We start from the raw sequence: 27,661 nt of genomic DNA on the forward strand, positions 1-27,661 counted from the left end.
AATTTCTAGTGAGGTTATTTAACTTTTTTTTTTTATAGAAAAACCATAGAAGACACAAATTATTATTCAAAGTAGTTTTATATGTCTTAAAACATGTCTAGAGGGGATCTTGAAGCACATTTTCTGAAACACTGTTGCAGTTCTCAGAACATTACATACAATCACATCAGCTGATAATGTGCAGCACAACACGAAAGGTCACTTACTCAAAACATTTAACTCTATAAAGTAAATAAATTAACAAATGCATCACTGCTGCCACAGTTAAGTTTCACTTTATTATTGTTTAAGTCCCACTATACTAAAAGATGTGTTTTGGGTCTTGTTACTTCACTTGAATGTTAGTTTGACACTAAAAGGCTGTTTTCACGTACATCTGCTAAAGAGAGAAAGTTTCTCTCTGCTCACTTTGAATCTGAGATTAAGACATCACCACATGCAGCCAAATTTACACAAGTGTGATGTGGAAACTGAGAACTTTTCAGTGAAGTAGGAAACATCATGTGTCTACCAGTTAAACTTTAGAAACTTCACATTCATAATTTCTTTATGTTGTAATGAGGGAGGGATGTAGTTTTAAGATTTTTTTTTTTTTTAAAGTAATTGAACTTCAGTGTGACACAAATTATAATTCCAAGCAGATTATTTTTTTATACAGTATGTCTTAAAACAATAATGGCGGGGCTCTTTAAGTCAAGACAGTCAAATATCAAATTGCATTTTGTATTTTATTTCAGAACATCCTCTGCAACCGACTGAATAGGATCCATAAAAACTCAACGCCAGTCACAAAAGTCGACATTGACAGGTTCTCACTGTCAGTGTTCATCTCATACCTCCATTCACCATAAACACTTGTGAAAAAAGAAAGCAAATATAACATTGTACAGTAAAGACAAATGTCTCAATAAAATTACTGTAGAACTATACTGTAGTAGAAATACTGTGTCTGGCCACAAAATTTCATCTTCTTCATATGATATTCCTTCTTGTAACACCTAAAAAAAGTTTTCCCCACATGTCTCTGCTGTGATGTCATCACAGGCAGCGCGCAGACTCTCTGTTCATCCACCTTCTTCCTCTGACCATAACATCTTCACATCTTCCCTTGTGCAGGACAGGGCTATGTGAGAGATTTATCTGATTTATCTGTCATCAATATTTTAATGACACTACCAAATTGCTGATATACATTGAAAAAGGGAGAATACAGTGTCTTGAAAATAATGATTTTCATTCAACCATTGTGCCAAAGCAAGTGAGACGAACTGTAAAACCAACTGGTACATTTGGATGTAAAAAGCCACACTAAAAAGACCAAATACAGCCTCCCAGTGGGTAAATACAGGATCATATCTGAGCTGTAAAAACACTGCGTTGAAGCAAAATCACAGGTTTTAGACTTTTTACAGATGAATTGTCCTGCAGTCACTGTACCAGACATATGCTGTAGATCAGTGTAGCATTACATTGATAATAATACATCAACTCCAACCATGAATTAATTTAGGGTCCAACAGCTGTACTTGTTATAAACAAATTCTATATCAAAACAAATCTGTATGATCTGAGCCAGTTCAGTCTAAATTACTAGTATTCCTGAAAGTTTTGGTTTTGGGTGGATTTTTACGGAGTGGTGTGATACATCTTTACTGCCACAGGTGAATGTTACTGTGGAAGGAAAAGGTCCTATAGCATGATGTGCATTTATTGTAAAATGAGGATGCACAAGATATCACAGACAGAAACATCTATGAGGCACTGGAAGGTAAAATGCACACATACAATTAAACTAAAATACAGAACAAAGTACCCCTTAAGATAAAGTCAAAAGGTCATTTATACCCTCTAAAAAGAACTATTTAACAGATTTTAACTTTGAGACTTTTGCAGAAACAATAACTAAAACCAAGATGACGAATAAATGTATAGAATTGTCCTAGAACCTGTAGACTTCGTCTTGACCTAGAGAAACAGTAAATTTTGCTACAACAGCAAATTCCCAGTTAGCACCCCTGACTCTATAAAAAGCCACATCTGACTTTACGGACATATTTTCAAAGTCCTCGGGCCACAGTCCAAGCTGCACACACTTTCCTCCCTGAAAAACAACAAACTCCCAGTAAAATATCTATAAGTTGTATCTTTTTCCTGAAAGAAAACCTCGGCTTTTGACCTTACAGTATGTGATCATCAATGACCCCTTAGTGACCTTTAGGTGGCCTCTGCTCTGATGACTGACCCCCTCAGCAGGGTGAAGAGGAGACCTGATCATAGTCGGGGCATTTGAGGAGAGCAGGGTAGCTGGCGCTCATCTGGAGAGAAGCTTCACTCGAGATGTCAGAGGGACTTCGGCCACGTGACCAGGCCTCTGGGTGGAGGAACTGGCCGGAGTGGTCTGAGCAGTTGCTGAGGCGAGGGCGGTAGAAACTCGGGTGGCGAGGCTGGTAGATCTCCTCTGCTGTGTAGCGCTTCATGAACAGGTAGACGGACATTACGCCTGCACTCTGTGGTGTAGAAGCAAATAAAGTCAACATGGGGTTACTTTGCTGGCTTGCATGCATAGCAAAACATTCAAACAGCTCTCCACTGGAGAGAACTGTCATTAAAACAGTACATTATTTTATCATTTATGTTAGTTCATTTGTGATTGCTTAAATTAGGTCATTTTGTTTTCAAAGTAGTCACTGGATTCTACTAATTCTGTACTTCCTTGATGGTATGAACATCTTGGTAGACTGATTGCCACACCAGAAAATTATTACAACTAGGGCTGCAACTAATGATTATTATTATTATTATTATTATTATTATTATTATTATTATTATAGCGACAGATCACTGATCCCAAAGCCCAAGATGACATCCTCAAATGTCCTGAGCAACAACTCAAAGTATTCAGTTTACTATCATAGACGACTAAAGAACTCAGAAAATATTCACATTTTAGAGGCTGGATTCAGAGAATTTTGGACTTTTTTTTTCTTAATTAACTCAAAATGATCAATTGATTATCAAAATAGTTGGAGATTCATTTAATAGTTGGCAACTAATCAATTAATCAACTAATCACTGCACCTCTAATTACAAAAGCTCTTTATTAGTGGTATTAATTTTAAATATTACCAATATGGACGTGTAAGAATCACAGTAAAAATGTGTTTCTTTATGTTTCAGTTATACTAATATTAATCCTGTTATTAACTATTAATATAATGTGAAGATGCAGTTCTTTGCTGTGACCACTGGAGGGCAGTGAACACTCATGATTCTAAATGCACTCACAACACCTCCTGTAAAAAGCTGTTTTTATATCATCTGTATACAGTAGATGGACAAAAACATTCATCCACACCATGAATACACAGTATTAAAATGAAATACACTACACAATCTACTATGTCTACAGGTTTTGTAACTTATCTGAGAACATGTAGGAAATTAGTGCTTTTAAAAAAAGGATGTAGACTGATTGATATATTTTGTTGCTCACCTCAGTGAGCAGGAAGGAGATGGCAGCAAAGGCAAAGGACCAGCCATACTTGTAGGTAAAATAGGCGTCACTGCTCTTCGTCCTATTCAGCATTTCATCATTTATACTGGAGATGTACAGCACCATACCCACCACCAGAGCCAGTCCTAAGACACAGAGAGAAGAGAAGAAAATAATTGAGGAACAGGCCAAAACAAAAAGAGAGGACAAAAACATCACAATCAGTGTACCTGAGAGGATGAAGAAGATTCCAGAGACAAAAGCCAGGATGGTGCGGTGCGGCCTGATGTGTCCGATGTTGTTGAGGACAAATCCGATGAACATGAAGAACAGGCTGACCAGAGGGAACGGAGTGGCTGAGCGTATCATCTCTGGGAGAAGAAAGTGTTGAGGATTAAACCCCAAAACATACAACAAAATGGTCAGCCAGAGAAGCAGTGTGGTGTTTCCACTCATAAATAATATCAACATAATAAAAGATTACTATGTATAATTCACAAAAAGGTACAAAGATGAGACTTGAGGGTAAAATATATGCAGAAAGAGGTGAACTTTATGTATTTAATTTAATCTCAAAGTGAAATTCATTTAAATTTGTCGTCAACCCCAATTAAATTGAAGCTGTGTTCGTCTTTATTCAGTTTAAAACATATCTATAAGAGTTATCTTGGGGGCAAGGGGAACAGTCAATCTTGAAATGAAAATGAAATGAAGATCAGTGTCTGCTCTTTTGCCAGATTTTTTTGTGAATGGATTATGACATTAGAGCTTATTACACAGACTCACTAAAGTGGATTTATCCTTTAGTAAAGCTTTGACATTGAGCTACACTGAAGGACTTGTGTGTTGAATTGTCTGTGAAGAGGCAAAGAGTATTCTGAAGAGGAGCAGGGCAGAAACACTCATTCAGACGAGTGAGGCTCATCTCTCTGGCTATGTTCAGATGGTACATGGGTTTCTGAACACAACTACCCCATAAAAATACCCCTGATGTTTATGTGAACAACCTCAAATGGGGGAGAGAGGAGAGCTTTGTTTATTAGCCTGAAGCTGCTGTTGGAGGTTGGAGGAGTCACTCACTGAGCACGTTTACTGTGGACTCTGAGGTCAACTGGACATTCATAGGCATGATGTACTCGATGGTAAAGCAGCGACCCGACTCCTCACCTGAAGAGGAAAGAGACAGAAACTGAAGACTCAAGGTGGAGAAGAGAATTAGAATAATAAGATGAGGAGCCGTGGAAGAATGGAGGAAAATTTCCTTTTCATTTCCGTCAGGAAGAATCCCTTCGCTATTGTCCGAGGAACGCTAAATGAGTGCACCACTCATAAACAAAACAGGTAAAGTTTAGAGCAACAGGCTTTCAGTCAGAACAGAAAATTTAAAAAAAAAAAAAAAAGGGGCAACAAGTAGACAAAAAACTAAGAACACTACAGCTGAGATAGCACCACGGAGAACGTGACAGGAAACAATGGCTAAAGGGCAGGTATATATACTGTGGAGCTGATGAGAGAATTGAGAGCAGGTGTGCAGGTTGGTGTGGAGGTCAGGTGAAGGTAAAAGGTAAACTAGCATGACGACTGGAAAGAGAGAGAAACAGCTAACCTGGTTCTGACTGAAGGTAACAAAATCCACCTACCAGCAGCCCTGAAGCTAATTAATTAAAACCTTATATCTTGTTTGTTTAATACAAAAAACAAAAGTGTAAAAATGATATTGTATAAGTGGTGGACTATTTCTTGGCCAGGAACAGGAACTTCCTGCCTGGCAACTGGTAAAAAACGGTGAATTGTCATTTATACACTTCAATTTTTACATGAATTAATCAAACAAGATATAATGTGTTAATTAGTGAGCTTTAGAGATGCTGGTAGGTGAACTTTGTTACCTTTGGACACAGCCAGGTTAGCTGCAGCTTCATATTTACCTTAAAGATCCACTCTAGACATATATTATAAAAAAAACTGCTTGTGACAATAATGTGTGCCTGAGATATTTTTTCCACAAGAAAAGTACCATGTTAAAATCCTTAAAATGACATCTACTTCTTCTCCCTCATTAAAAAAAAATTAAGAATCTATGAATATGCAAATATATTTCATTTCTAAAGTTTAACTGCTGGATAAAAGATGTCTCCTGTTAAGTCCATTCACCGTGTATGGGTACATCCCAAGTCTCTTATTTGATATTTCTTCGCTCCTCGCTCCTCACTCGAACCGGAAGTTGTTCGGTTCTGCCATTTTGAAGGCCATCTCAAGTCTCTTATTTCTGCTCTGAAGAGCCATGAATGAGGATACACAAGAGCAGCCTTCACGAAAGTCTTTAACCAACCGACACGTCTCCTTGGATTGGAGGGCAGTTATTGATTGGTCGCTCCAGCTGATCAGACTGATCTGATACATCACAACATCAGTGGAGACATATTACGGATTAAACTCAAAAGTAAAATTAAACTCAAGCGTATCACTCCCAAATTTTATATTTTACTTGTTTTCTGATTCACCATCTGGTTAAAAATCTGTGTTAATTGTTGGTCTGAATAACAGAAGAACCATAAACAACTTTCTTCATTTATTAGAAAGATTTATCTTTTCATGATCTGTTATTTTAACTTTTATTATGGATAAAATCAAACACAGGGAGAGTCTCTGTCAGCAAGAAACACATTTTAAACACATTTATATTTTACATCATTTGTCATAATTTCCAGTCACATATGAAGCTGAAAATTTCGGGTTTGATATGAGTTAAATTGTTTCAATTTTCCCTGAATTTAGCCTAATAGATAATTTATAGTGTTCAAAGGACACCCTGACCACATTCTGGGCTATTAAACAATGAGTTCACAATCAGAATATCAATAAATACAGATGCAGATAATGAATAAATAATATAAATGCATTCTGCCAGTAGAAATGATTCATGTGCCTCTGAGCAGGACGCAATATAAATACAGAACGCAGGTTTTTAATTCATGCGCAGGTGTTTGTTAAACAGGTAACAGGCTGCAGAGAGAAAACAACTGCTTTGGCAGTGATAACTGTGCACCTTTATTAGTGTCAGCACAGCGCACATGTGTGCAGACACAAACTCCATCAAAAGCCAACTGACAGCTGACCCAGCAGTGATCAGCTGCCGCCATCATCAGAAACGGACGTTGCCTCACGTGACGCTTCAGAGAAAAGGACATCTCCTTTCTCTAAAAGCCTATTTCCTCGTTTCCTCTCTCCTCGCATGGTTTCCTTGCATCTCTCCATGAATCCACAGTGGGAAGGACTAAGACGTAAAGGAAAAGACGCAAGTGAGGGAAACATGGATGCAATTAAGAGACTTGAGATGTACCCAGTGTTTGTGCACTGGACATTTCAAGTTTCCACATCACACTTGTGTAAGTTGCATACTGAACCACAACTGGCTCCAAACTAGTTGTGATGTCACAAATCATGCTCATAGGTACCCGCCCTTAACTCAGATTTTCAGTCAGCACAGCAATAAGAGTGGTATTGATCTTCTCACCTCGCTCTCCACCTGAAAGCAAATACGTATATTTCCCAAAAAACTAGAGACTATTCCTTTAAATGAGATTGATTGAATGACAATGGCTGCAAAAATTAAAAAACAGAGCAAAACCCCTAACATCTGTAATATCCCTTGAGAAAAATTCACAATGTCAAAATTGGAGTCCAAATAATTGACAATTAAAAGCCCTGCACACCAACGGTTATCCCACACAGGTGATTTTAGTTATTTTGTCTGATTAGACCTCTTCTCAGCACTGTGTGGGCGTGTACAGACAGAGCTTGACTGACCTCTCCCTGATTAACAGAGGTCTAATCAGCCGCAGTAACTGAAAACACCTGTGTAAGTGCAGAACTTTGCAGGCTCTTTGGAAATAATTTTTTGTTTTCTAGTTAGTCATTCTTTCCCCACTAATCTGTGCTAATTTATTCTATATCACTTGTAAATGTAGGCCAATGTGGAAGATGCATAGGGAACATTATTTCTAATGTACATAGGAGTTTTACAAAACATGGAACTTATCTTTGATATATAATGGATTTTCTATATTTGAAATGAGCTTGGATTCATCGAAATATGCGGGTGGATGTGTGAGTTACATCACATCCTGCAAAAAAAGCTACACAGCCATTATTATCACTTCAGTGTCACACACACACACACACACTGTCACATACAGACACCAGCTGGTATTATCCACCAGCTAATTCGGTGGCATGATGAGATGACATCTGTCTCTGAGGACTTACTGGTGCAAGTTTGTGTGTACGTGTATGTGTGTGTATGCGTTTTTCTATCCTTATTGGGACCGTTTCGGGTATAAACACTGACCTTAGTGGGACCAGTAGTCCTCATGGGGACGAAAGCCTGGTCCTGATGCGGCAAACCTTCATTTTAGGGTTATGAGTAAGGTGTGAATTGAGGTTAGGTTAAGGTTTGGGTTTGGCTGTGCAAAATGAATGGAGTCAATGCAATATCCTAACAAGGATAGCTGTGCAAATTTCTGTGTGTATGTGTGTGTGTGTGTAATAATATTGCAGGACTGAGTGTATACACGTTGAATGCACCTTGTTATAAAGTGTGTGATTGAAACAATGAACAACAGACACACTTTCTATCTGTTGCCTCTTTCTCTCACTCTGCCTCTTTTCTTCCACACTTATTCACAGTCTCTCTCTCGTTCTCTCTCTCTCTCTCTCTCTCACACACACACACTCACTGATGAAGTAATTGTGAATGTCATTCTGTGTGAACGTCAAAGCCGGCTGATGCAGTGATGATATGTCAGTGTGACAACTTCAGCTCCCTGTTGCTGCCACATTTAGATGCTGCACAGTACAAATGAACATCTTTGAATGTGATCGTTCTTGTTGGAGAGCGCACTCTAAAATCTGTACCATCATCTGCTCCACAATCCTGATTTACACATGATTGATTGTCAAGAAAATGTATCACAAATCTTTTCTTTCAACCTACTCTTTCTCCATTTTGGACTCACCAGCCAGGAAGCAGACTCTCCAGAGGCCGGAGTGCAACGAGGTCTTGATGTCAGTGCTCTGGTTCAGAGGCATAATCACACCCTCCTCCAGGTACAACCAGTAGTCTGTGCTGACTGCCACTCCCAGCAGCCCCAGGCCGCTGATTGCAAAGACGCTGCTCAGCAATGTCAGTGCCTTCCTGCTGCACGCGCTCATGGTGACGGCGGGGATCTTCCACTGGTCGGTTGGTTGAAATTAAGAAAAGTTCTTGGAGCAATCTGTAGAGGAAAGGGAAAAAAGAAGTTGGATTACTGTTATATTTTAAAGGAAGTTGGAACTATGAGACCCAAATTTAACTAGTTTTTATTTCAAATTGTCCTTTCTCCAAAGTCTGTTATTGCGTTTTTTTTCCCCATAAGCTTTTCCTCCATTTATTTCATAGTGTCAACAATGTCTTTATCTGTCGATCTAGACAAACAGGACAGAGACAGATTTGTTGCTTTGGTCTGCGAAAAATGCCCTTGAGAAAAAGAAACAGTAACAGTGTGAAATCATTTTAAATTTTTACATTTTCTGTGAAATAATAACAGAAATAAACCTGCAATAAACTGTTATTGCAAAAAAACCCAACAGGACAAAAATAGCATTTCATCAGAATAAGCTTTAAAGTTTAAAAGGAATAGACTGGCATTTTGGGTAATAACACTTAATCACTTTCTTGTCGAGAGTTAGAAGAGAAGATGACTATTAGCTTAGCTTAGCATAAAAACTGGAAACAGGTGTAAGCAGCAAGCCTGGCTCTGTCCACAGGGAACAAAATTAGCCCACAAATAAACATGTTATATCTCATTGAGCTTTAGAGATTTGAGTAGGTGAAATTTGTTACCTTAAAACAGAGCCAGGCTAGCTTAACTTGTTTCCAGCTACATAAACTATGCTTACTGTCTGTAGGCTGTAGCCTTACTGTATGTTTAACAGAGAGACATGAAAATATTATCAATCTTTTCAACTAACTCTCAAATATTTCCCAAAATATCCCTTTAAAATTACTTGGGATTGTTTCACAATATCACATATGTTATGTTATATTACATTTTTGTCTGTATTTACTCATATAATTATTTCTAAAACTTTTGGTCACCATAGGTATGGACTGTTTGTGTTTTTGGAAAACCTCAACGAGCTACACGTTTCTCCTCGTGTCTGGTTTTTGCTGCAGAGTGGAAGAAAATCATTACACTCAACACTACTTTTTGGAGGCAGAGACATCATCTCCCTTCGTCATTGTTGTCTTTTAAAAGAAAAAGCCCAGATGCTCATAATAGAGTTCCAGTTTATAAATATGTCAGAGAATTGAGGAGAGAAAGAAAAAACCCCTCTGCACTGGATTTTTATGAAGAATCAGTCTCTTTGTCCAGCCTCTATTAAATTACCATGAAAAAACTGTCAGGGCTGTGCAGATTCATTAAGTTGACAAAACCCAACAACATCAGAGTGGTTTATGCAATTGCCTCACTGGGTTTGCTTTAAGGACACTTTAAGGGTCTTGCGGGTGTGTGTATGTACAGCATGTGTGTGTGGGTGTGTGCAGGTGCTTTGTGAGCTTGGCTGACAAAACAGGGAAGAGAGGGGAGGAAGGTGGGTAGGAGAGAGGATGACAGACAGGCGTGAGCTTCACCTCCTTCTTCTGTCCACATGATATTTCAGGGAGATTTAGGAAGTTGAATCTTCTTGTCATGATGAGAACAAGCTTATGAAATGTCAGAGCAACTGGAGGAATCAATAACTTTGGCTGTCTTGCAGGTAAATATGATCCAAATTGATCTTTGTTTGACTTCATAAAATGCTTTTCAAGTCTTATTTTCAGTCAAGGAGACAGAATGGGCAAATTTCCACATAAATTTGGTGTAGTGTTTTGACTCTTTGACCCTGCTCTCGATCCCTTCGCAAACATGAAAGTTTTTATAGTCACAATAAATTCAAATTCAGTCCGAGCTACTACTAAATCTCTCCAACCTTCCACTAAAAGAATAAAGAGATGTGAGTCGATAATACAACCCGTTGAGCCTCCAGACTGAGGGCCATTAAATGCATTGCAGCTTATAATCTGTGAATACAAATGCTTGCATTATTCAAAAATCAAAGACCGGGTTTTGACATTTTACAGCCATGGTTCAGGGCAGATTCCAAAAAGCCTTACTGATCACATGGTAAGACATCATCTCGACTGACAAGGTGATGATTTAGATCCCATACACATACGAGTGATCTACAGACAGTGACGGAGGGAGGAATCAGATAAAGGACAGACTGTCAGGGAGAGGATAACTTGTATGGTCCTCTTTACTGAAATAATTCATTTAGGCTAAATTCTATTACCTGTAAGTTTGCGTGCACGATTATTAAAATGATCCAGTATGAACATGAGGACAATCTTCTCATACAGGTACGTCAAACCAAATAAAATCTTTCTTTGTTGGCTGTTCAATAACCCCAGTTAGTTTTAACAAACCTTGACAGTGCTTATAGGGAGGTAAATATCACTCAAATAAACCCTAAAAAAATCAGCTTGTCCATGATCCAGCAAGGTCACCTCTCTGACTGTGAAGTGGCCCATGTGTCCAAGTCATAATGACCAGATTATTACTTGATATCAGTCATTATCAGCATTGTTTTAATGCCTTTTTTTTTAAGCGACAGTAGAGAGGCGACAGGAAATTAAGGGAGAGAGAGAGAGATAGGGGGAGAAGACATGCAACTATGATCCCCAGCTGGACTCGAATCAGTTTAAATTAAATTTAAATTAATGTCCTCAATAAATTCAGCTGAAATAATCTGTTCTGTTAAGAGTCCACAGTTGAGAAAGAGCCGGGAAGAGGCTAGAATTGGACAATGAAAATAATTCCATGTTTTTTAAATAGTCATCAAATGATTAATAAAAGAATTGTTGATGTAGAAACCCAGTGAATCATGTGTTTGTGATTTTCAGGTGAAAAGACAAACTTGTCTATACAGTCATGACCTGAAATCACCAAATCAGATCATTGTTACAATGCCAACACCTAAACCTTGATATTAAAATATTTTACTGAATCGATACATTTTAGCCTTATCTCTTAGCCAGCTGTAAATTGATCAATCTAAATCATAATTCTGTGAATTAAACCACTCTCGAAATGAAGCGAGTAGATATACAAAAGAATAGAAACAACTCTCCTTGGTGCTGAAACATCAAACATGATAGTATCTGTATCATGTCTTGTGGCAGCCTCAAACATCCCATGATAAGCCAACATCCCAATAAAATATTACAGCTGAAAGGAATAACGGGTAGCCTATACAGTGATATATATAGTAATCATATATGTATACAGAACTGTAGGATTATATTACTAAAGAGAAATTATCACCTAAACCTTAATAAACTGACAACAAACATCCAAACACAAACACACAGGTATTAAAAATAAACATATGAATGACATGCAAAGAAATTCATGCAACCAGTTAATACCCTATAATAATATAATAATCTATTACAGCATAGGCGTGTAGCTGCTGACTTCATTACGTGTTTTTCGTGCTTACCTGTGTGTGATCTGTCAAGTCTCAGCGCTGTGTTTCGTGTCCTTGGAGCAAAGCTTGTGCAGAAAGTTGTATTTAAATCTCCTACCCGCAGTGAAGGGGAGAGAGAGAGAGAGAGAGAGTCTCTTTGGTCAGGGGTGATATCCTGTATGGTGATATCTGTCGGTACAGACACGAATTCCTTCAGAAAACTGTAAAGTCAAGCCGCAGGAAGCTTTTAGGACCGAGACGACGCGGTGCGTCAATGCAACACTCCAAGGAAACAAGCCTGGTCCTGCACTACTGACTGAATGCAAATACAGAGAGATAGAGAGATAGATAGATAGAGAGAGAGAGAGAGAGAGAGAGAGAGAGAGAGAGAGAGAGAGAGAGAGAGACTTTCAGGACTAAGGACAGCTGTTGAGGTGATCAACAAGTTCAAGTATATGCAAGAGAGAAAATGAAAACAGAAGGCACCATCAGTGGGTTTAAGGCATATTTTACATCTTTTATGGTTTGTAAATTGTAACTGGCAGCTAATAAATCATTCATTAATGCTTTATAGATCAGTAATTAACCATTATTATAGACTAGCCTATGTTAAGGTTGCCAGGCTGTAATTGATGTTTTTCCTCTAATCTAATCTTGCCTTTTCTTTTTAGTAAGTTCCTAAATTCATCAGGAAGACCTCAAACACTGAGAACCAAAATATTTTGAAAAAAGCACAGACTAAATATTATATTCCACATAAAAATATGATTTTTCATATGTAAAATGTTCAAAAACCACACATGCTTGTGATGTGTGTCTAGGATTGCAGCTCATTTGTCCTTCGCTTTAGATATGATATACTTCATTGTCCCCAAGGAGAATTATGGGTTTAAGTGTTAAATAAATAAATACAGCTTAGAAAATACAAGGTATACACAGTATTGGTACTTAATCTCCCAATGTACATCACGCCTAAGAGACACATACAAATACACTATTGTACCTCTAGTACATAGAGTATACACTATTCCTAAAGCAATAAAAACACAATGACCTGTGATCAGTGGTTTGTTGTCTGCCAAATGTATAAATGTAAATGAAATGTCCAAAAACCACATATTGCAATATGTTAATTCATGATTGTTACTCCATGGGATTTATCACGTGAAACATTTCTTTATAAAGAGTTACATGGTGTTTCATTTGTAACAGTACATGTAAAATGTAATATTTCATGAGTAAAATATCTATAAAAAAAAAATCAGATGTGCTTATATGTAAATTAATTAAAAACTGTACTTTTTTATTAATGTTATTAACCAAGAGCTGTATTGGTGTGTGAGTGACCATTAAACCAAAAAGAAAAACGCTCAAAATAAAACAGAGCAGATTCATATTTTTCATACTTTATTTATACACAGTATCCGTCATACCACAATAAACAGAGGAACAAGAAGAATCAGGTTAACAAAAGCAGGGGCCGTGAGAGGAAACACATACAAACGTCCCTGTGGCTCTAATTGTAGCTGCAGTGGTAATGACCCTGACTGGCCTAACATTTGATTATCTCTGTCATGGGTCCAAAGGTTGTTTTTTTTTCCCCTCTCTCCTCCGATACAGATTCTCAATGTGAGACATGTAAACATTCAGTCTTAGAAATCTCATTTTGGTCCAGATGTGACAGCTGCGATATTAGTCTACATGCACAGGTTAAATGACTAATTCATGGGCGAAGACTTGGGATAGAGAGTCTTCTTAAATTTGGCAGTTTTATGAAGCCTCACTGTTGTAGCTTTGTGTGCCTTGTCTCAAAAAAAAAAAAAACAACACTGCTGGACACACCTGACTGGAAACAAAAAAGACTCAGTTTGGCACCAGTGAACGAAAAAGCCAACAGAAGCAGTTTACATATATAGTATTTGTCTGTGTATAATTCAGCTTTTTAGCCAAACAGTATTGGGCTACATGACAGCGAGAGGGATGAGACGATGAGCAGAAAAGCGCATGATGATTCTCGTCAGACGGGTTCGTCTCATTCTGTGCGACAAGGTGGGGAACTCGCATGCTCCACACTGGGGATCTCTGTATCATGCAAGGGGGGTCTTTCTCATGCTTAAATCAGGCCTCGCCTCACGCATGCACACGATATACGCAAGAAAGAAAAGACGTGTTTCATCCACCGAGGGGCTCCGAAAATCCTCACTTGGTTCTGAATTCAGTTTGTGACAGAAGGAGTCGCCCTGAGAAGACCAAGGCAAGAGGGCGTTCAACCGTTTTTCACGCACAGTAGACGCTGCATATTCTCTATGACACTGAGAAGTAGTAGAAAACAATGGATAAATAGATAGTGGAAATACATATAACAAGGTTTGCTGATACCAAAGCTACCAAAGATTCAGCCAAACGTTATATATCTCTTCTCGGGGTAATCTAAACATAGAAATGTCCAAACCGTCTATGGTAGTAAAAGCACATTCAGTTCATAGTATAAAATCTGCTTCTCTTTTTGAAACATCTCATTTGAAACATATTTACAAAAAACAAAAAAACAAAACAAAACAAAACAAAAAACGGTTGACATATAGTAGGACATAAAATTTAGTTAAATTTAACATAAAACAGGAACAAAACCTCTCCCTTAACAATTAGAAATGTTTCTTTAGAATAAGACTTTTCCCAAAACATACAACAATTATATTTTAACATAGTTTATATCGTAATACTAAACTTTACAGTGATACCAGACGTGTACTGCATCCTAGAGTCTACTGCTCGTACAGAGTCAGAACATAAGCATGCAACAGAGATCTGCTTTGTGCATATGGAAATAGCATCTTTAGACTTTAATCAAAACGCTGTCTCTTTGATCCACAGTTTTCTGACCCTATAGACTGCATTCACCCGTCACCCAGGCCTGGACAGGCCTAGACAGCTTGTAACTGTAAGCATAATGTGCTTCTGTTTCTCTATTTGAGTTAGATATACTGTACTGTAGCTCCACGTCCTACAAAACAACAGATAGAAACGTTTAGGGGTTTTAGTGTGTTGACACTATTGGGAAGGTTAAGAAAAAGAAAAATAACATTACAAGGACTGTAAGAACTGCAATAGAAATGATTTCTTCCACTTCTACTTTGGCACTCATGTAACAGCATACTACCTCTTTTTTTTTTTTTTGAGTATATAAATATAATATATACGTGTACAGTAGCAGTTCAGAAGTAGATAAAGCCGGGACAGAGCAGAAAAAATAGGTTCCGTTCTTGTCGTGCATTGCAGCTTGTTGCGTAGTAAGATGGGGGAAACATGGATGGAATGAGGAGGAAAAGTGTCTACATCTGATATCTTTAACACCTAATGAGATAGAAACCTTCATACACAAGAAAAGGCTGCAGGTTGGGAGAAACACAGATAATAAGATTCAGAATAAAGAACATAGTTATGAGATGTTTTGGGAAAATGATGCAAAAAAAAAAAAATATCAGTGCCATGTACTTTTTCCTCTCATTTCAGATTGTACCAACACGCCCACAAACATCATTTTAACACTTTGCTCCCCTCTCCTGAGTCATTTCTGCACACGGATATCAATAACTAGTCGACAGAACACTGTAGAGGACGGTGTTAGTCTTTTTGACAGCGGGACGGTTGTTGGAGTTTGGAAGGATCCTGTATGTAGTCAGCAACAGTCCATGCTTTTTTTTTTTTTTTCCTCTTTCACTTCACTCTCTCGCCACTCTCTCCTCATACCACGCTGTGCAGGGATGGATGGGTGAACTGAGGGTTGATGTAGGAGAAGCCTGCAAACTCGCTCTGGTCGATGTTGGCGATGACCAGCTGGTCGGGAGGGGTCAGCACGGGCTGGGTGCGTGTGAAAAACTTGTCAAAGTTTTCTGCTGCTTTGCCACACTGAAAGAAATGAAGAAAAAAATATTAAATGTGATGAAAAGGATAAGTCATTATTTTAATTTCTGGGCTGTGAATGATTGTAGACTCCTGATTAAAATGGCTTTTCCTCACAAGTCTTTTATTAGAAAGCTTCTCAACAGTCCCGGAGGGAAGGTGGTGCAGGAAAATGTCGAAGCCCGATGTGTAGTCGGGCAGAAGCTGTAATTAGATTAGGAGCTAACCCTAAGCATTCACAGTGGAGGTCATCAGCATCAGTGTGCAGCTTTGCTCGGGGCTGTCATGTGTCTCAAGCAGCTGAATATATATGGATATTGCTCTGTGTTATGCACAGTATCCGCACAGTCACGACATTTTTATGGGACTAATTCCACCAGAATGAGCAACTTACAGGAAAAACACCTGTAAGCCAGCTCCTTGTTGGCCTGGATGAGTCCCACTACCGTTGTGTCATCTGCGTACTTTATGATGTGGTTCGAGCTGAACTTGGCACAACGGTTGTGGGTCATATTGGCTCTTGCTGATCTGAGGGACACCATTTTGCTGGGTTTGAAGGCAGCATTTCGTGCTCTCAACATCGCACACACTTCGTGGTCATCCAGCGTTTCTGGTTGGCACATGTAGTGATGTTCTTAGTGACACAGACATCATCTATACACTCGCACATGTATCCGGACACAGACTGAGCATACTCCCCTAGGCTGATATGCTGATTGTCAGCAGCAGCTTCCCTGAACATGGCCCAATCAGTGCACTCAAAGCAGTCTTTAATACATCACATAAAGCCCCCTGAATGGATGGATCCATTTTTAGCAATGTTTCCCTCCCCCCTCTATGAATGGAGACATATACATCCGCTGTGTAACCATGCATTTATCATGGCACTTGGGTGTAAGAAAGGGAACTCTGCTCTTAGAGAGCTATTTTTAATCCTCAGTGGCAGCGCTTGTGTTACTGCGGGCGCTGCGGGGCAGCGAGAGGATGGAGAATGCGGGGGTCCACAAGCAGAGAAGAAGCGTTTGTAGTGACAGGAGGAGGTTTAGGTGTCAGTGGCAGCAGCAGCGGCGCGGGTGGCTGCAGCTGGGATCCAGCCTGAAGCTCTGCTGGGTGCATATAAACCATTACACAGAACATAGACATACAATACGCACCCATTCATACACGCACCCATTCATACACACACCCATTCATACACACACTTAAAGGCTCTCTGAGGAAGTATTTGATACATACAAGAATAACACAGATTGCTTTTTTCTGGTATGTGATTTGCTGTTTTTAGCATTGTACTCTGCGTGAGAGAAACAGAGCACATTACTGGATGTTTCATGATTATTTGCTGATATGTGCCTGTTATTTTCTGCTTTCCATCATACAGTATTACTGTGTCTATAAATATCCACCTGTTTCATGGGTATCTTGAATTTATACATATAAACCTCAGTGTGATTGCCACATAAAAGTTATTTGTAGAACCGTTATGAGTGTATTTCAGTAATGACGAGAAATTATAGAAAGAAATAATATATGGAAATAATATTTTGGGTGATGATGATGATGATGTTATAGGAGCTGCCTTCTAATCTTATTCTTGTTCTTACCAGCAGTGCAGACATGGCAGGAACACATTACTCCCACTCACTCTTTAATGTCCTAAAATATATAAAGCTAAAAACATGAAGAAGGATGAGAGGACCTCAGGGTATGTGCGGACAGAATTTATTCATGGAAGGAATGTCAAACGCAGTGGAAAGCAACAAAGAAATAGCATGAAGAGTTATAACAGCAGGTAACAATCTTAAATCTTAAACAATCTTGTTTTTTGAATAATCCTTTTGCTTTTCCAGAAAACACAGTGATTTGCCTTTTCATTTGTCAACTTTCTGGAAATTAACTTCAAATATATCGAAACATTTAGATAGAGGCTTTTATCCATATTGCCCACTCCCTCTTATGGGAGGTGACTGCTCAATGTGAGGTTCTTATTTAATTTTGGAGGCTCAACTGTACATACACAGATTGAAGTAAGTCTCATCACAACAACATACACACACTCTCACACACACTCACAGCATCACTCACCACTTTGGGCTTAAATGGCGGCTGGATCTCTCTGTTGGCCAGGCGATCCCAGTCGATGCGTCTGAAGAAGGCCTGCTCCCTGATGTCCCTCTCGCCTTCTGGGCCGCAGCCGAGACGCTTTGATGGGTGCTTGGTCATCAGCTGGTGAGAAATGAAGGGAGAATGATAAGAAGATGTGAAAGAGGCAGCTTGGTGCTTGAGAGAGAGAAAAGTTTAAAAAAAAAAATAGCGGAGCAGAGAGGAAGTATATATGTCGTCCATCCACTTTTTATCTTCTCTTTCCTGCGTTGTATTATGTTATCACGTTAGCAACATTATGCACAGCCAGACTAACACTCATACTGGTTTTCATTTAACCGGCTTTAAAATAGTTGCAGGAAACTGTGCTGCTTTTTCATAGCTCCATTTCTGATTCAGAAGCCATTTTTAATTTATACTGTGAATCCTTTTTGCAAATGAAATATGAAGCAAACAACGAGAGGGGTCAGGATAATCTCTTTTGTCACCGGCTCTGAGATGATGAATGATATTTTTTGTGGCGGCATGCAGCTACAGGGTGTGATATCATAATAAATGAAGGCGGGGTATATTATCAGACTCTGCTTGAATCTTAATTGAATCTTCGCTGGTGTGTAAATTGACTTTGAAAACTCATTTCCTTGTTGGTAAATAATCAAATAATCAAAGCGGTCATGATGCCGCTTTAGTGTGATGTCAAAAAAAGTGACGACCAGGTGCCTTGATGAAAGACACAGAAATCTGTGACTTATACTTACTGAATACCACCTGTGTTGAGAGGACACTTTGCTGGAGTACCATGCAAAATTATTTAGTGCTGTAGAATTATGAAATGGAAAACTAAAGTCATCTTTCTGCACCTTGTTACCATTACTATAAATGAAAAAGATACTAATGCCTTGAAAGGTTCTATCAGACAGAACAAATTATAACCAACCACACGGCTTTTTAGGAGTTTTAGCCAAACAAAAAACAATCAAGTGTTAACATTTGCAATTAAGAAATTATCTTAATGCTCAATGTTTTCCAAAACACAAGTTCTCAGATTAATTGTCTTGTCATTATGGTGTGAAAATTAACTGTATCAAAGAAAGTCAGATGTCAAATAGCAACCTGTTTTGTTGACATAGTCTTTACTTCCTCACTCCAATACTCTCTGTGTAAAAAATGATAAATATTATTGCAAAAATCGACCGATGTTTTTCCCTCAAATGTTCTTTCTTTGACCTTATTAAAACTCAATATGTAGAAAAGCACTGAAGTGGTAACCTTTAAAAGATTATTATTCCAAATAAGAAAATATTTCAATTTTTATATGTTATATGGGTTATGCATAAACAAATATGTATTCCCTTTGTTTGCCATAAAGTCATTCAAACAAAGAAATGACAAAGCTTTCATAAAAGTCCATGCTCTGTGTTATATTCAGCCTGTTTTCACAAGAAACAACAGTATAGGCAAAAATTCAGGCTGGCGACCTATAGTGACGTTTATACCATCTAGCAGCCGTAGTAATTATGGCCCCGGGAAGTGACACAGTTCAGATGATGTCAATATACGGTGACTTGACTTGGCTGGATGGCTACATAGCTGGATGGCAAAAAGTGGACTTTGCGGCAGGAGACCACTGTTCACTTCCTGTTTCCAACGGTGAGTCGGGACATTTTTTAAAAAATGTAACGTTGTGGTGTTTACTGTTGCCATGACGATGAAGCTTGCATATCTTTAAGGAAGTATAAACCATGATTCAAGTGATCAAATTACCATGATTCCGCTTGGCCAAATGTTTCAAAAAACATTCTCAGCATTAAGACATCAAAGGCTCGGGTGCACTTTCTCCACTGAGGTGCTGAACATTGCTCAATATATCCACAACAACCATGATCTTTCCCTAACCCTAACCAAGTGGTTTTTGTGCCTAAACCTAACCAGACTTTAAACACAGCGTTGTCACACCATAAAACATCATTATTTTTTAACAGTGATTTATAACGGTTTTGGAAAGCAGCATATTATGGTCTTATGGTTGTTCTAGAGTGCATTACTACAGCCGCTAGATGGCATAAACGTAACTATAGGTCGTTTCAGCCTGAATATTAGATCAATACTGTCATTTTATTATGAGGATGTGTTGGCTATATAACCAAGTAACAATAACTTACCTTTGGCAAAAAAAAAAAAAAATTACAATTACTGTGATGATTATGCCAAGTTTTACTGCTTTGATTTCTACTTAAAAAAATCTGGCCCTCAATTTCCAAACATTATTTAAGTGAAATGCTAAATTGCTGGAGTACTCCTTTAATTTCCCAACCAGCCACTGGTGTCCGAAACTGCCAATTTCACATGATCCATTTCACAACCTTCATGTCTCTCAGCGTTAACTGATTTGAGAAACAACAACATAGCATAATGAACACTTTTCAGTAAATGACACCTAGATCAAAACAGTTCCTGCTCTATGTTATATTACCAGGTGACAATAACTAAACTTTGACAAAAATATAGATGACAAAATGATTACTCTGATGGATTGTAACCGAAAGCAGTGGCTGTCAGGAATCTAAAAACCTGTCGTATGCTTTGTTAAACACTGTATGCTCCTTTAAACGGTACTTACTCCTTTGCAGATGGACACAGCTTCTTTAGACATGGACTTAGGGTAGGACACATTGTGCTCCATGATAGACTGGAATAGCTCGTCCTCATCCTCTCCATCAAACGGCGGCTGAAGAGGAAAAAAAACACAGTCTCACCAGATCAGATTGAAGATGTGAGTGACAATAACAACTTAGTATCTTGTCAGCTTGAAGCTTGCGAAAGCTGACAAGATACTGAGGTGATGAAAACAGCAGGTGAAGGTGAGCTGAGCAGTGTGAGCTGTCAGGTGTGTTATGTTACACTGTATCGCACAAAAAGTCACTTAGTCAATTAAGCGTTCATCATTTAGATCAAAACATGATCTCTGTAGGTGTTACACTACAGTTTCAAATGGCAAACCCTTTTATAATTGTTATTTTGTGTGAGTGTTTTATGTGTGTGATCCATCCTCAGTATCTTCTGCAACTGTTGCCTAGAAACTGGAAACATTAACCTGATCTACTGTTCTTCATTGTTGCAGCCGCCAGTCAAGATAACTATTTGTTGTGGTTTTTGTCCAAATGACACATGTTGTTTACAGTTTATAATCACTGAAGCTGGCTTGTGTCAGCAGAAAGCGTCACAATAACAATTCACAGTCAAATTGGTAAATGCCATAATGTTTTGCTGTGGTGCATGAATTCCAGTCAAAACCAAACGTCTCTGTGTTATTACACTGGTTATTAGCACTGTTGTCTTTTTTGACCTTGTGACATTGTGATGACAATTATTATTGTGTATACATATATATATGTAGCCGCTGAGTGTCTGCTGTTTTCTTCAGTGAGAGTAGGATTGGAAAGCAGCTTAAAGGTATCTTAGATCAGGGCTACAGAATGGTGTCATCTGTCATGAGGCCCAGGAGATTTATGATGATACAGCCTGACACGCACTGCTCTTGATAGGTCAAAACATCTTTTAACAATGAATACCGGACTTCCATAGGAATGCTGACCCATATTTTACTGTGTATTGATACCTATCGATTGATAAGACAAGGCATAAAAAACTTGATTTTTGACATTTTATACAAGCTGCTGCTCATTTTTTGGTCCCTACTATACATGATAAAAAGGATGGAACTAATTATGATTGATTGACGGGTCGATTATCTTTCAGATTAATTGAGTAATCATTTAGTCAATCATTTTAGACAATACGGACTTAAAACTTCAGACTTCTGTGTTTACTTTCCCTTCATCAAATGGCTGCAACTAGTGATTATTTTCAGTATTGATCAATGGTTTATTGTTTCTACAATTAACTGATTATTCATTTAATCTCAAATTTGAGAAAAAAGCGAGGTGTCCATTTTTTCAGAGCTCCAGGTGACGTCTTCATATTGCTCGTTTTGTTTGCTCAAACCCCAAATATATTAAGTTTACAATGATATAAAACAGAGAAAAGCAACAAATCCTTACATTTAAGAGGTAGCGACCAGAGAATTTTTGGTGTTTTTGTTTGATGACACAATATAAATTATTAGTAAAATAGTTGCCAATACATTTTCTTAAGATTGACTAACCAGCACAACTTTATGGATATACACTACTAAATGTGCAGTCCTGACTGAGGGATTATATAAAAACCCTTATAGACCAGGATTGGTGCAAATTATAAACACTTTACCTGTCCCGCCAGCATCTCATACAGAAGAACTCCATATGCCCACCAGTCCACAGATTTCCCGTACGGCTGGTATGCTATAATCTGAGAAATAAAAAATGAGAAAAGGTTAAAAATACATACACACACTACCCCATCCCTGTATGCAAAGAGCTGTGATTATTAAGAATTTCAGTGATACAACATGACTTTATTTCTGCTGTAATTTTCAAACCTGTCTCCATGCTCTCAATACTGTCTGACTACAGGCAGGTATGGATGGGTGCTTCATTGTTACATGCAGCCCTAAAAAAGCTGCAGTAAAGATATCAGAGAAAATGTGAAGTGCAACGCTGAAAGCAGCATTTCTCTCATCCAAAGTCAAACCAAATCAACCACCATTAAATACTGTCAGCTATTTTGAGCTGCCATAACAAAGGCGCCTTCTCCTACCATCCAATTTGCCATCCTACACTTCCCTCCCACACACAGTCTACACACAGACACACACACACACACACAATAATACGCACAACGCAGACGCACAAGCAAAGAGCAAAATCACAGCTCGCCTTTAACAGAAGAAGAAATGTGACAATTTGTACTGTACAGTTCACAAAGTTACATTAGTTGCTCAACTCAGCTAAAAAACAAAAGAAAAGTACAACGACAGCTCTTCAGGTTGCTAAAATTCCCTCTAGGTCCAAACAGCACAGATTTTGTGTTATAATGCCACAAATGAGAAACAGAGGAGCTATCACAAAGTCAAAGACATGGCTCATCGAGTCATTATAAAGCCACTGATATCTGGTGTGAAAAAAAAGCCTTTTTAAATCATCTCAGATTGATTTTGCCATGACGGATGGAAAGCCAAGAAAGTCTTGAAAAAGAATCTTTTGGATGAAGTTTGTTGGGAGAAACCAGCAGTAAGGGCTTCCCTCACTTCCCCCTCACTTCCCACCTATGAGACACTGTACTCCCTCATGAGTCACTGCAGACAGATGGGAGCAGACACACATATACACAAACAAACTAGCAAACATCTCATTACCGTTAATGAATCATCTCTGCCCCTTAGTTCGTGTAAAAATGCTCTAAAATAACTTTCATCTCTTGCTTTAGATGTTTTCTTTTTCACTTGTGAGAACTCAATATATAAATGTTTTTTTTTTGGTCACTTACTATTGAAGTTGTTGTAGAGTGTACATATATAAACAGTATATCAAGTGTTTGTTAATAACTGTACTGAACATACTGTACATTGTCCCTTCATAACATAGCATAGAGCAAACATCAATTCTGAGAATTCTGTGAGGCAATGTGACACAAAGAGATCGCTTGCTGCTTTGCCTTCGCAGGTCCATGTCAAGTCATGTGATGACTGTGTGGTGTTGGTACACTGTGACAATAAACATGTGGTGACTGGATCCTGATGCCAACAGATGTCTGCAAGGTAGATAGCTAGAATTATCTGAAGGGCTGAATGTGAAGTTGTAGGATCGATGAAAACACTAAGCTCCGCCTATGGTTCCACCTCCAAGCTATGATTAGACAGTTTTTCATTTTAGCATGGACAATGCTTCTCCATTTCAAAAAAACAACAAAGCTCCCTTACACCTCCTTGTGAAAACTAGTGACGGTATTAGTATTGGCAGCTTGATGCTGCCTTCTGCGGAACAACACTGAAATTCAATACACCTTGCTTTGTTTACTGCTATTTGCCTGGGCGAGGAGGAGATCAGATCAGATCAGATCAGTAAGATCAGAGGAGCTAGACAAGTAAGGATGACCACTGGACCACTGAGAGGGCCATGGCATTCAGATGAAACTACCTATCAAGCCAGTTGGGCCTGCCACAATACTGGATACAAAATAAATATAAGGCCACCGAATGTCTGCTCTTTGCTTGGGTGAGGAGAAAGGTTTAAATTTCTGATATTCGCAAGACCAGTGGAGCTAGACAAGTAAGAGTGACAGGGGGACTGCGGATCGGGCCGTGGCATTATGATGATAGTTCAAGCTAGTGGGGCCAGTCACAGCAGTTTAGTAAATACAATGTAGATATAAGGCTGAATGCCTGCTTTGTTTTCTGTGTTGTAACCTGATTTTAATGTGGCATGGAAAATCTTCCGTAACAAACTAATGTTGTTAGTTAATGAAATGCTCCTTGGCTTTGGAAGTAACCCTGGTAAGCTGGTTAGCCGCACATGCTAATGATAGCAGCATATGTTAGCACAAATAAAAACACAGTTTAATCCATTCCCTAAACTTTTTCCTTTGTGCTTTTGCTTTTGGAAAGTCTAGAAAAAAGACTTAACCCATGAAACTGATATACGGAGTATCTCTCTTACTATAGCGCCATGCAAACCATGTGGAGAAATCTAAAGCTTGACAGGCCTGCTGTGCCTAGTTACAGTTGCTAAGGCTATGAGTGGAAATTGCAGTTTGAGGTAAGGGTTTAGGCAATGGTCAAATGTAAATCCATGGTGATCAATTCAAGTTCAAAAGTCCAAGATGCAGAATGATCCCTTAGTCTTTGTTTCTGTAATCTGGACCCTTTTTCCTCATTGGAAACATCTCACCTCTGGTGCAATGTAGTCGGGTGTGCCACAGAAGGTGCGTGTGGTCATGCCTTCGTACATGTTCTCCTTACACATGCCAAAGTCAGCAATCTTGATGTGGCCCTCGGAGTCCAGCATCACGTTGTCAAGCTTCAGATCCCTGCAGCAGAGACAGGTTTTGTGTATTTGTGCACATGCATTTTTTTCCTGCCTGGATGTGTGACTGCTTTGATACTTGTGTTTTGCTGTCAGCGTCCAGACAAGAGAGGAACATAGAAAAGTCAGTGTTGCTCTACACCACTGCTACCTCTCTGAGCAGTTTATCTGTATGCAGCACACATTCTACGCTGGGTTACAAGTAATAATTTCTTGGCCGCAAAATCATTTTTTCCTGCTGTGCTTTTTTGATCTTACAATTGAGCCTGCGTCTCTGCTTGTGTTTCATGTCTCAATTCTTCATTTTCTCTCACTCGTTCACCACTTCTGGCTGTTATATCTGAGACAAAGTAAAGTCAGGATGTCAATCACAAGGCTGGTGGCATATGAAGAATGGAGTCCTTAGCTGAAGTACTGAAGAGGAACAGGGGTGACCTTAGTCTCTGTCAAGCACTTCTTTTCTGTCCTTTCGATTTTTGCTTTTGCATCAGGGTGATTAGTACGGATTTAATGCTCGCCTCTTAAGGGTATCCAAGCTCTGCAGACAGACAGCTCAGCAAGGTTAAGTCTATATGTCCATTTTTAATCTTTCTCTCACTCATTCTCTCTCTCTGGACCTGCATACCTCTCCTCCCCTTTATTAATTTCTCATTCTTTCTGTCTGTTATCTCTTGATTCTCATGTCCTCTGTCTGCTTTACTCTGCCCATCAGTCTCCCAATCCAAGTCGATGTCGAAACTGCTTAATAATGTCTGACTTCTATTCCCCATGGCTCTGCATTTCTTTAGGTTCACCTTGTCTATCAGGTTTTTCTACAATTTCCGCCTCTTACACTGCGTGAAACCGTTTCATGTAGATTTTTCTTTGTTTTTTTGCTCTGTCTCCAATGACTCACAGTCTGCTACTTTGATGTTCAACACACAGAAAGTATTTTCATTTCACTTAAAAAACATGTTTGTTTTCCTCTTAATGTCTAATGAATGTATGAAATATTATATAAGAGGCCCTCTGGTACAACCTCATTCACTGCTTGACTGCAGTTTTATGCAACACAATGTAATCAAAAATCAACATTTTAGATTTGAGGTAAATTAAAACTGGTTGCTCTCTGGCTCACCCACCTGTAGATGATGCCCTTCCGGTGCAAGAAAAACAAACCGACAGCAATCTCTGCAGCATAAAACCTGCAAAATTGAAAAAAACCCAAACATTTAATTAATGTACACAAAAGGAAATCTATCACTCATGTTGTTATTCATCTTGATACCTACAGTATATGTAAATACCTTTCACTAAAGAATAAATATTAAATCTTTGACTTGATGATGGTAAGTAGTGTTCTCAATTTAATACTCTTCTACATAGATACATTGGATCTGATACTTTAATCTGACCCTAAATAGCATAATGACATCAGATCCTGTGTATATGTGAAAGAGACCATGGTAAGATGAAGCATTACAGAATTTGAAGATTTAGAAGTCAGTGTAATACAGTTTGCTAAGTTACAACCTCAACATGTGGCCTTACACTGCCTGTGGCTCCTTGAACTTGCCCATTCGCTGGATATGATACATAAGGTCTCCTCCATTTATATACTCCATCACAAAGTACAGCCGATCCTATAAGAGAGAGTTAGTATAAGAGAGTTTTGTCCAAAGAGCAGTACAGTATGTGCAAATGACAATAAGAGCACTGCATTACATTGAATCTTTAGAAAAATAAAAAGCATATAAATAAAATGCATATATAATATTCAATAGTCTACCACTGTATATCTTAAAATGCATAAAATGATCTATTCTTACAGCGCGGTGGCTGTGTCAGTTCATATATTCCTAACATAAGTCAGGAAGCTTTGATCAGTAAATGTAGTCTTTATTTAAGACTCCTTGAGTCACCCTGTCTACGCACAGAGTTGACGTCATACTGGCGACTTCGTATTCAACGGTGGTCTCAGTCAAGTATCAATTTTCCCTGCAGGGGCGCCGGCAAAAGAGTGCGAATAAATGCAAGCAGCAAATACAGATGTAATGGTAGACATGCTGGTTTCAAATGCCTGGGGTTGAATAGACGCCTGATGAAAGAATGATGCAGGGGGCACAATGACACCCTTTAAATAAAGTATTGTGATTTTTCTTTCACTTTAGTGGTGAGAGGCAAATCATTAGAAAATGAAGAACGGGAAAGAAAAGGGATTTCCTCACTGATGCACCTCATTACAGATGATGTCCTTAGATCTGACGAGTACAGACTTCTGGCTATATCTGCACAATTTCTTGCAGAATGTATAAAACTCCTGGAAATAACTAGAAGTAAAAATAAGTTAACAACAATAATGAAAAGGAAAACGCATATAGGGACCAAAATTTACAAGATTATAAACAGTTTAAAGAACACTGTCAACATCTCATTGGAGGAGATCTGGGAGAAAGATCTAAATCTAGAACAGAACATAGATCCTGATACATGGACATCAATCTGACAGAAAACACATCAAATATTAAACTCAGCATGAAACAAAACAATAAATTTTAAGTTTATCAACAGCACATATACTCCGAGAAAACTCAAAGTTATGAAATTGTATAACAATGAAATGTGTTGGCACTGTAATAAGGAGAAAGGCCTATTTTTTCACATGATA

General features: G+C 38.5%; 2 protein-coding genes across 3 annotated transcripts in view; both read right to left on the reverse strand.

Moving 5' to 3' along the window:
• Positions 1–1,694: 1,694 nt before the first annotated feature.
• On the reverse strand, positions 1,695–12,336 carry cacng5b (calcium channel, voltage-dependent, gamma subunit 5b). Of its 2 annotated transcripts, none has more exons than XM_067615883.1 (6): positions 12,080–12,336; positions 8,512–8,769; positions 4,574–4,660; positions 3,724–3,864; positions 3,494–3,639; positions 1,695–2,507 (listed from the first exon to the last, which is right to left on the reverse strand). In XM_067615883.1, exons 2-6 carry the CDS (start codon positions 8,705–8,707, stop codon positions 2,247–2,249), a joined length of 831 nt encoding a protein of 276 aa, XP_067471984.1. In that variant the 5' UTR covers positions 8,708–8,769; positions 12,080–12,336; the 3' UTR covers positions 1,695–2,246. The 2 variants fall into 2 exon arrangements, with proteins under 2 accessions (XP_067471984.1, XP_067471985.1); XM_067615884.1 differs by lacking the exon at positions 12,080–12,336 and adding an exon at positions 9,378–9,449.
• A 1,100-nt stretch (positions 12,337–13,436) lies between these two features.
• Positions 13,437–27,661, reverse strand: part of prkcab (protein kinase C, alpha, b) — a 101,332-nt gene continuing 87,107 nt past the window's right edge. Inside the window, exons 11-17 of the mRNA XM_067616438.1 lie at positions 26,545–26,636; positions 26,136–26,198; positions 24,880–25,018; positions 22,322–22,402; positions 20,673–20,780; positions 18,035–18,175; positions 13,437–15,955 (exon numbers count right to left, since the gene is read on the reverse strand). Of these exons, the coding sequence (XP_067472539.1) occupies positions 15,791–15,955; positions 18,035–18,175; positions 20,673–20,780; positions 22,322–22,402; positions 24,880–25,018; positions 26,136–26,198; positions 26,545–26,636 (789 nt within the window). The 3' untranslated portion in view covers positions 13,437–15,790. The remainder of the gene's footprint in view (positions 15,956–18,034; positions 18,176–20,672; positions 20,781–22,321; positions 22,403–24,879; positions 25,019–26,135; positions 26,199–26,544; positions 26,637–27,661) is intronic.

The sequence above is a fragment of the Thunnus thynnus genome, chromosome 17 (assembly GCF_963924715.1).
Source record: "Thunnus thynnus chromosome 17, fThuThy2.1, whole genome shotgun sequence".
Lineage (NCBI taxonomy): Eukaryota > Metazoa > Chordata > Actinopteri > Scombriformes > Scombridae > Thunnus > Thunnus thynnus.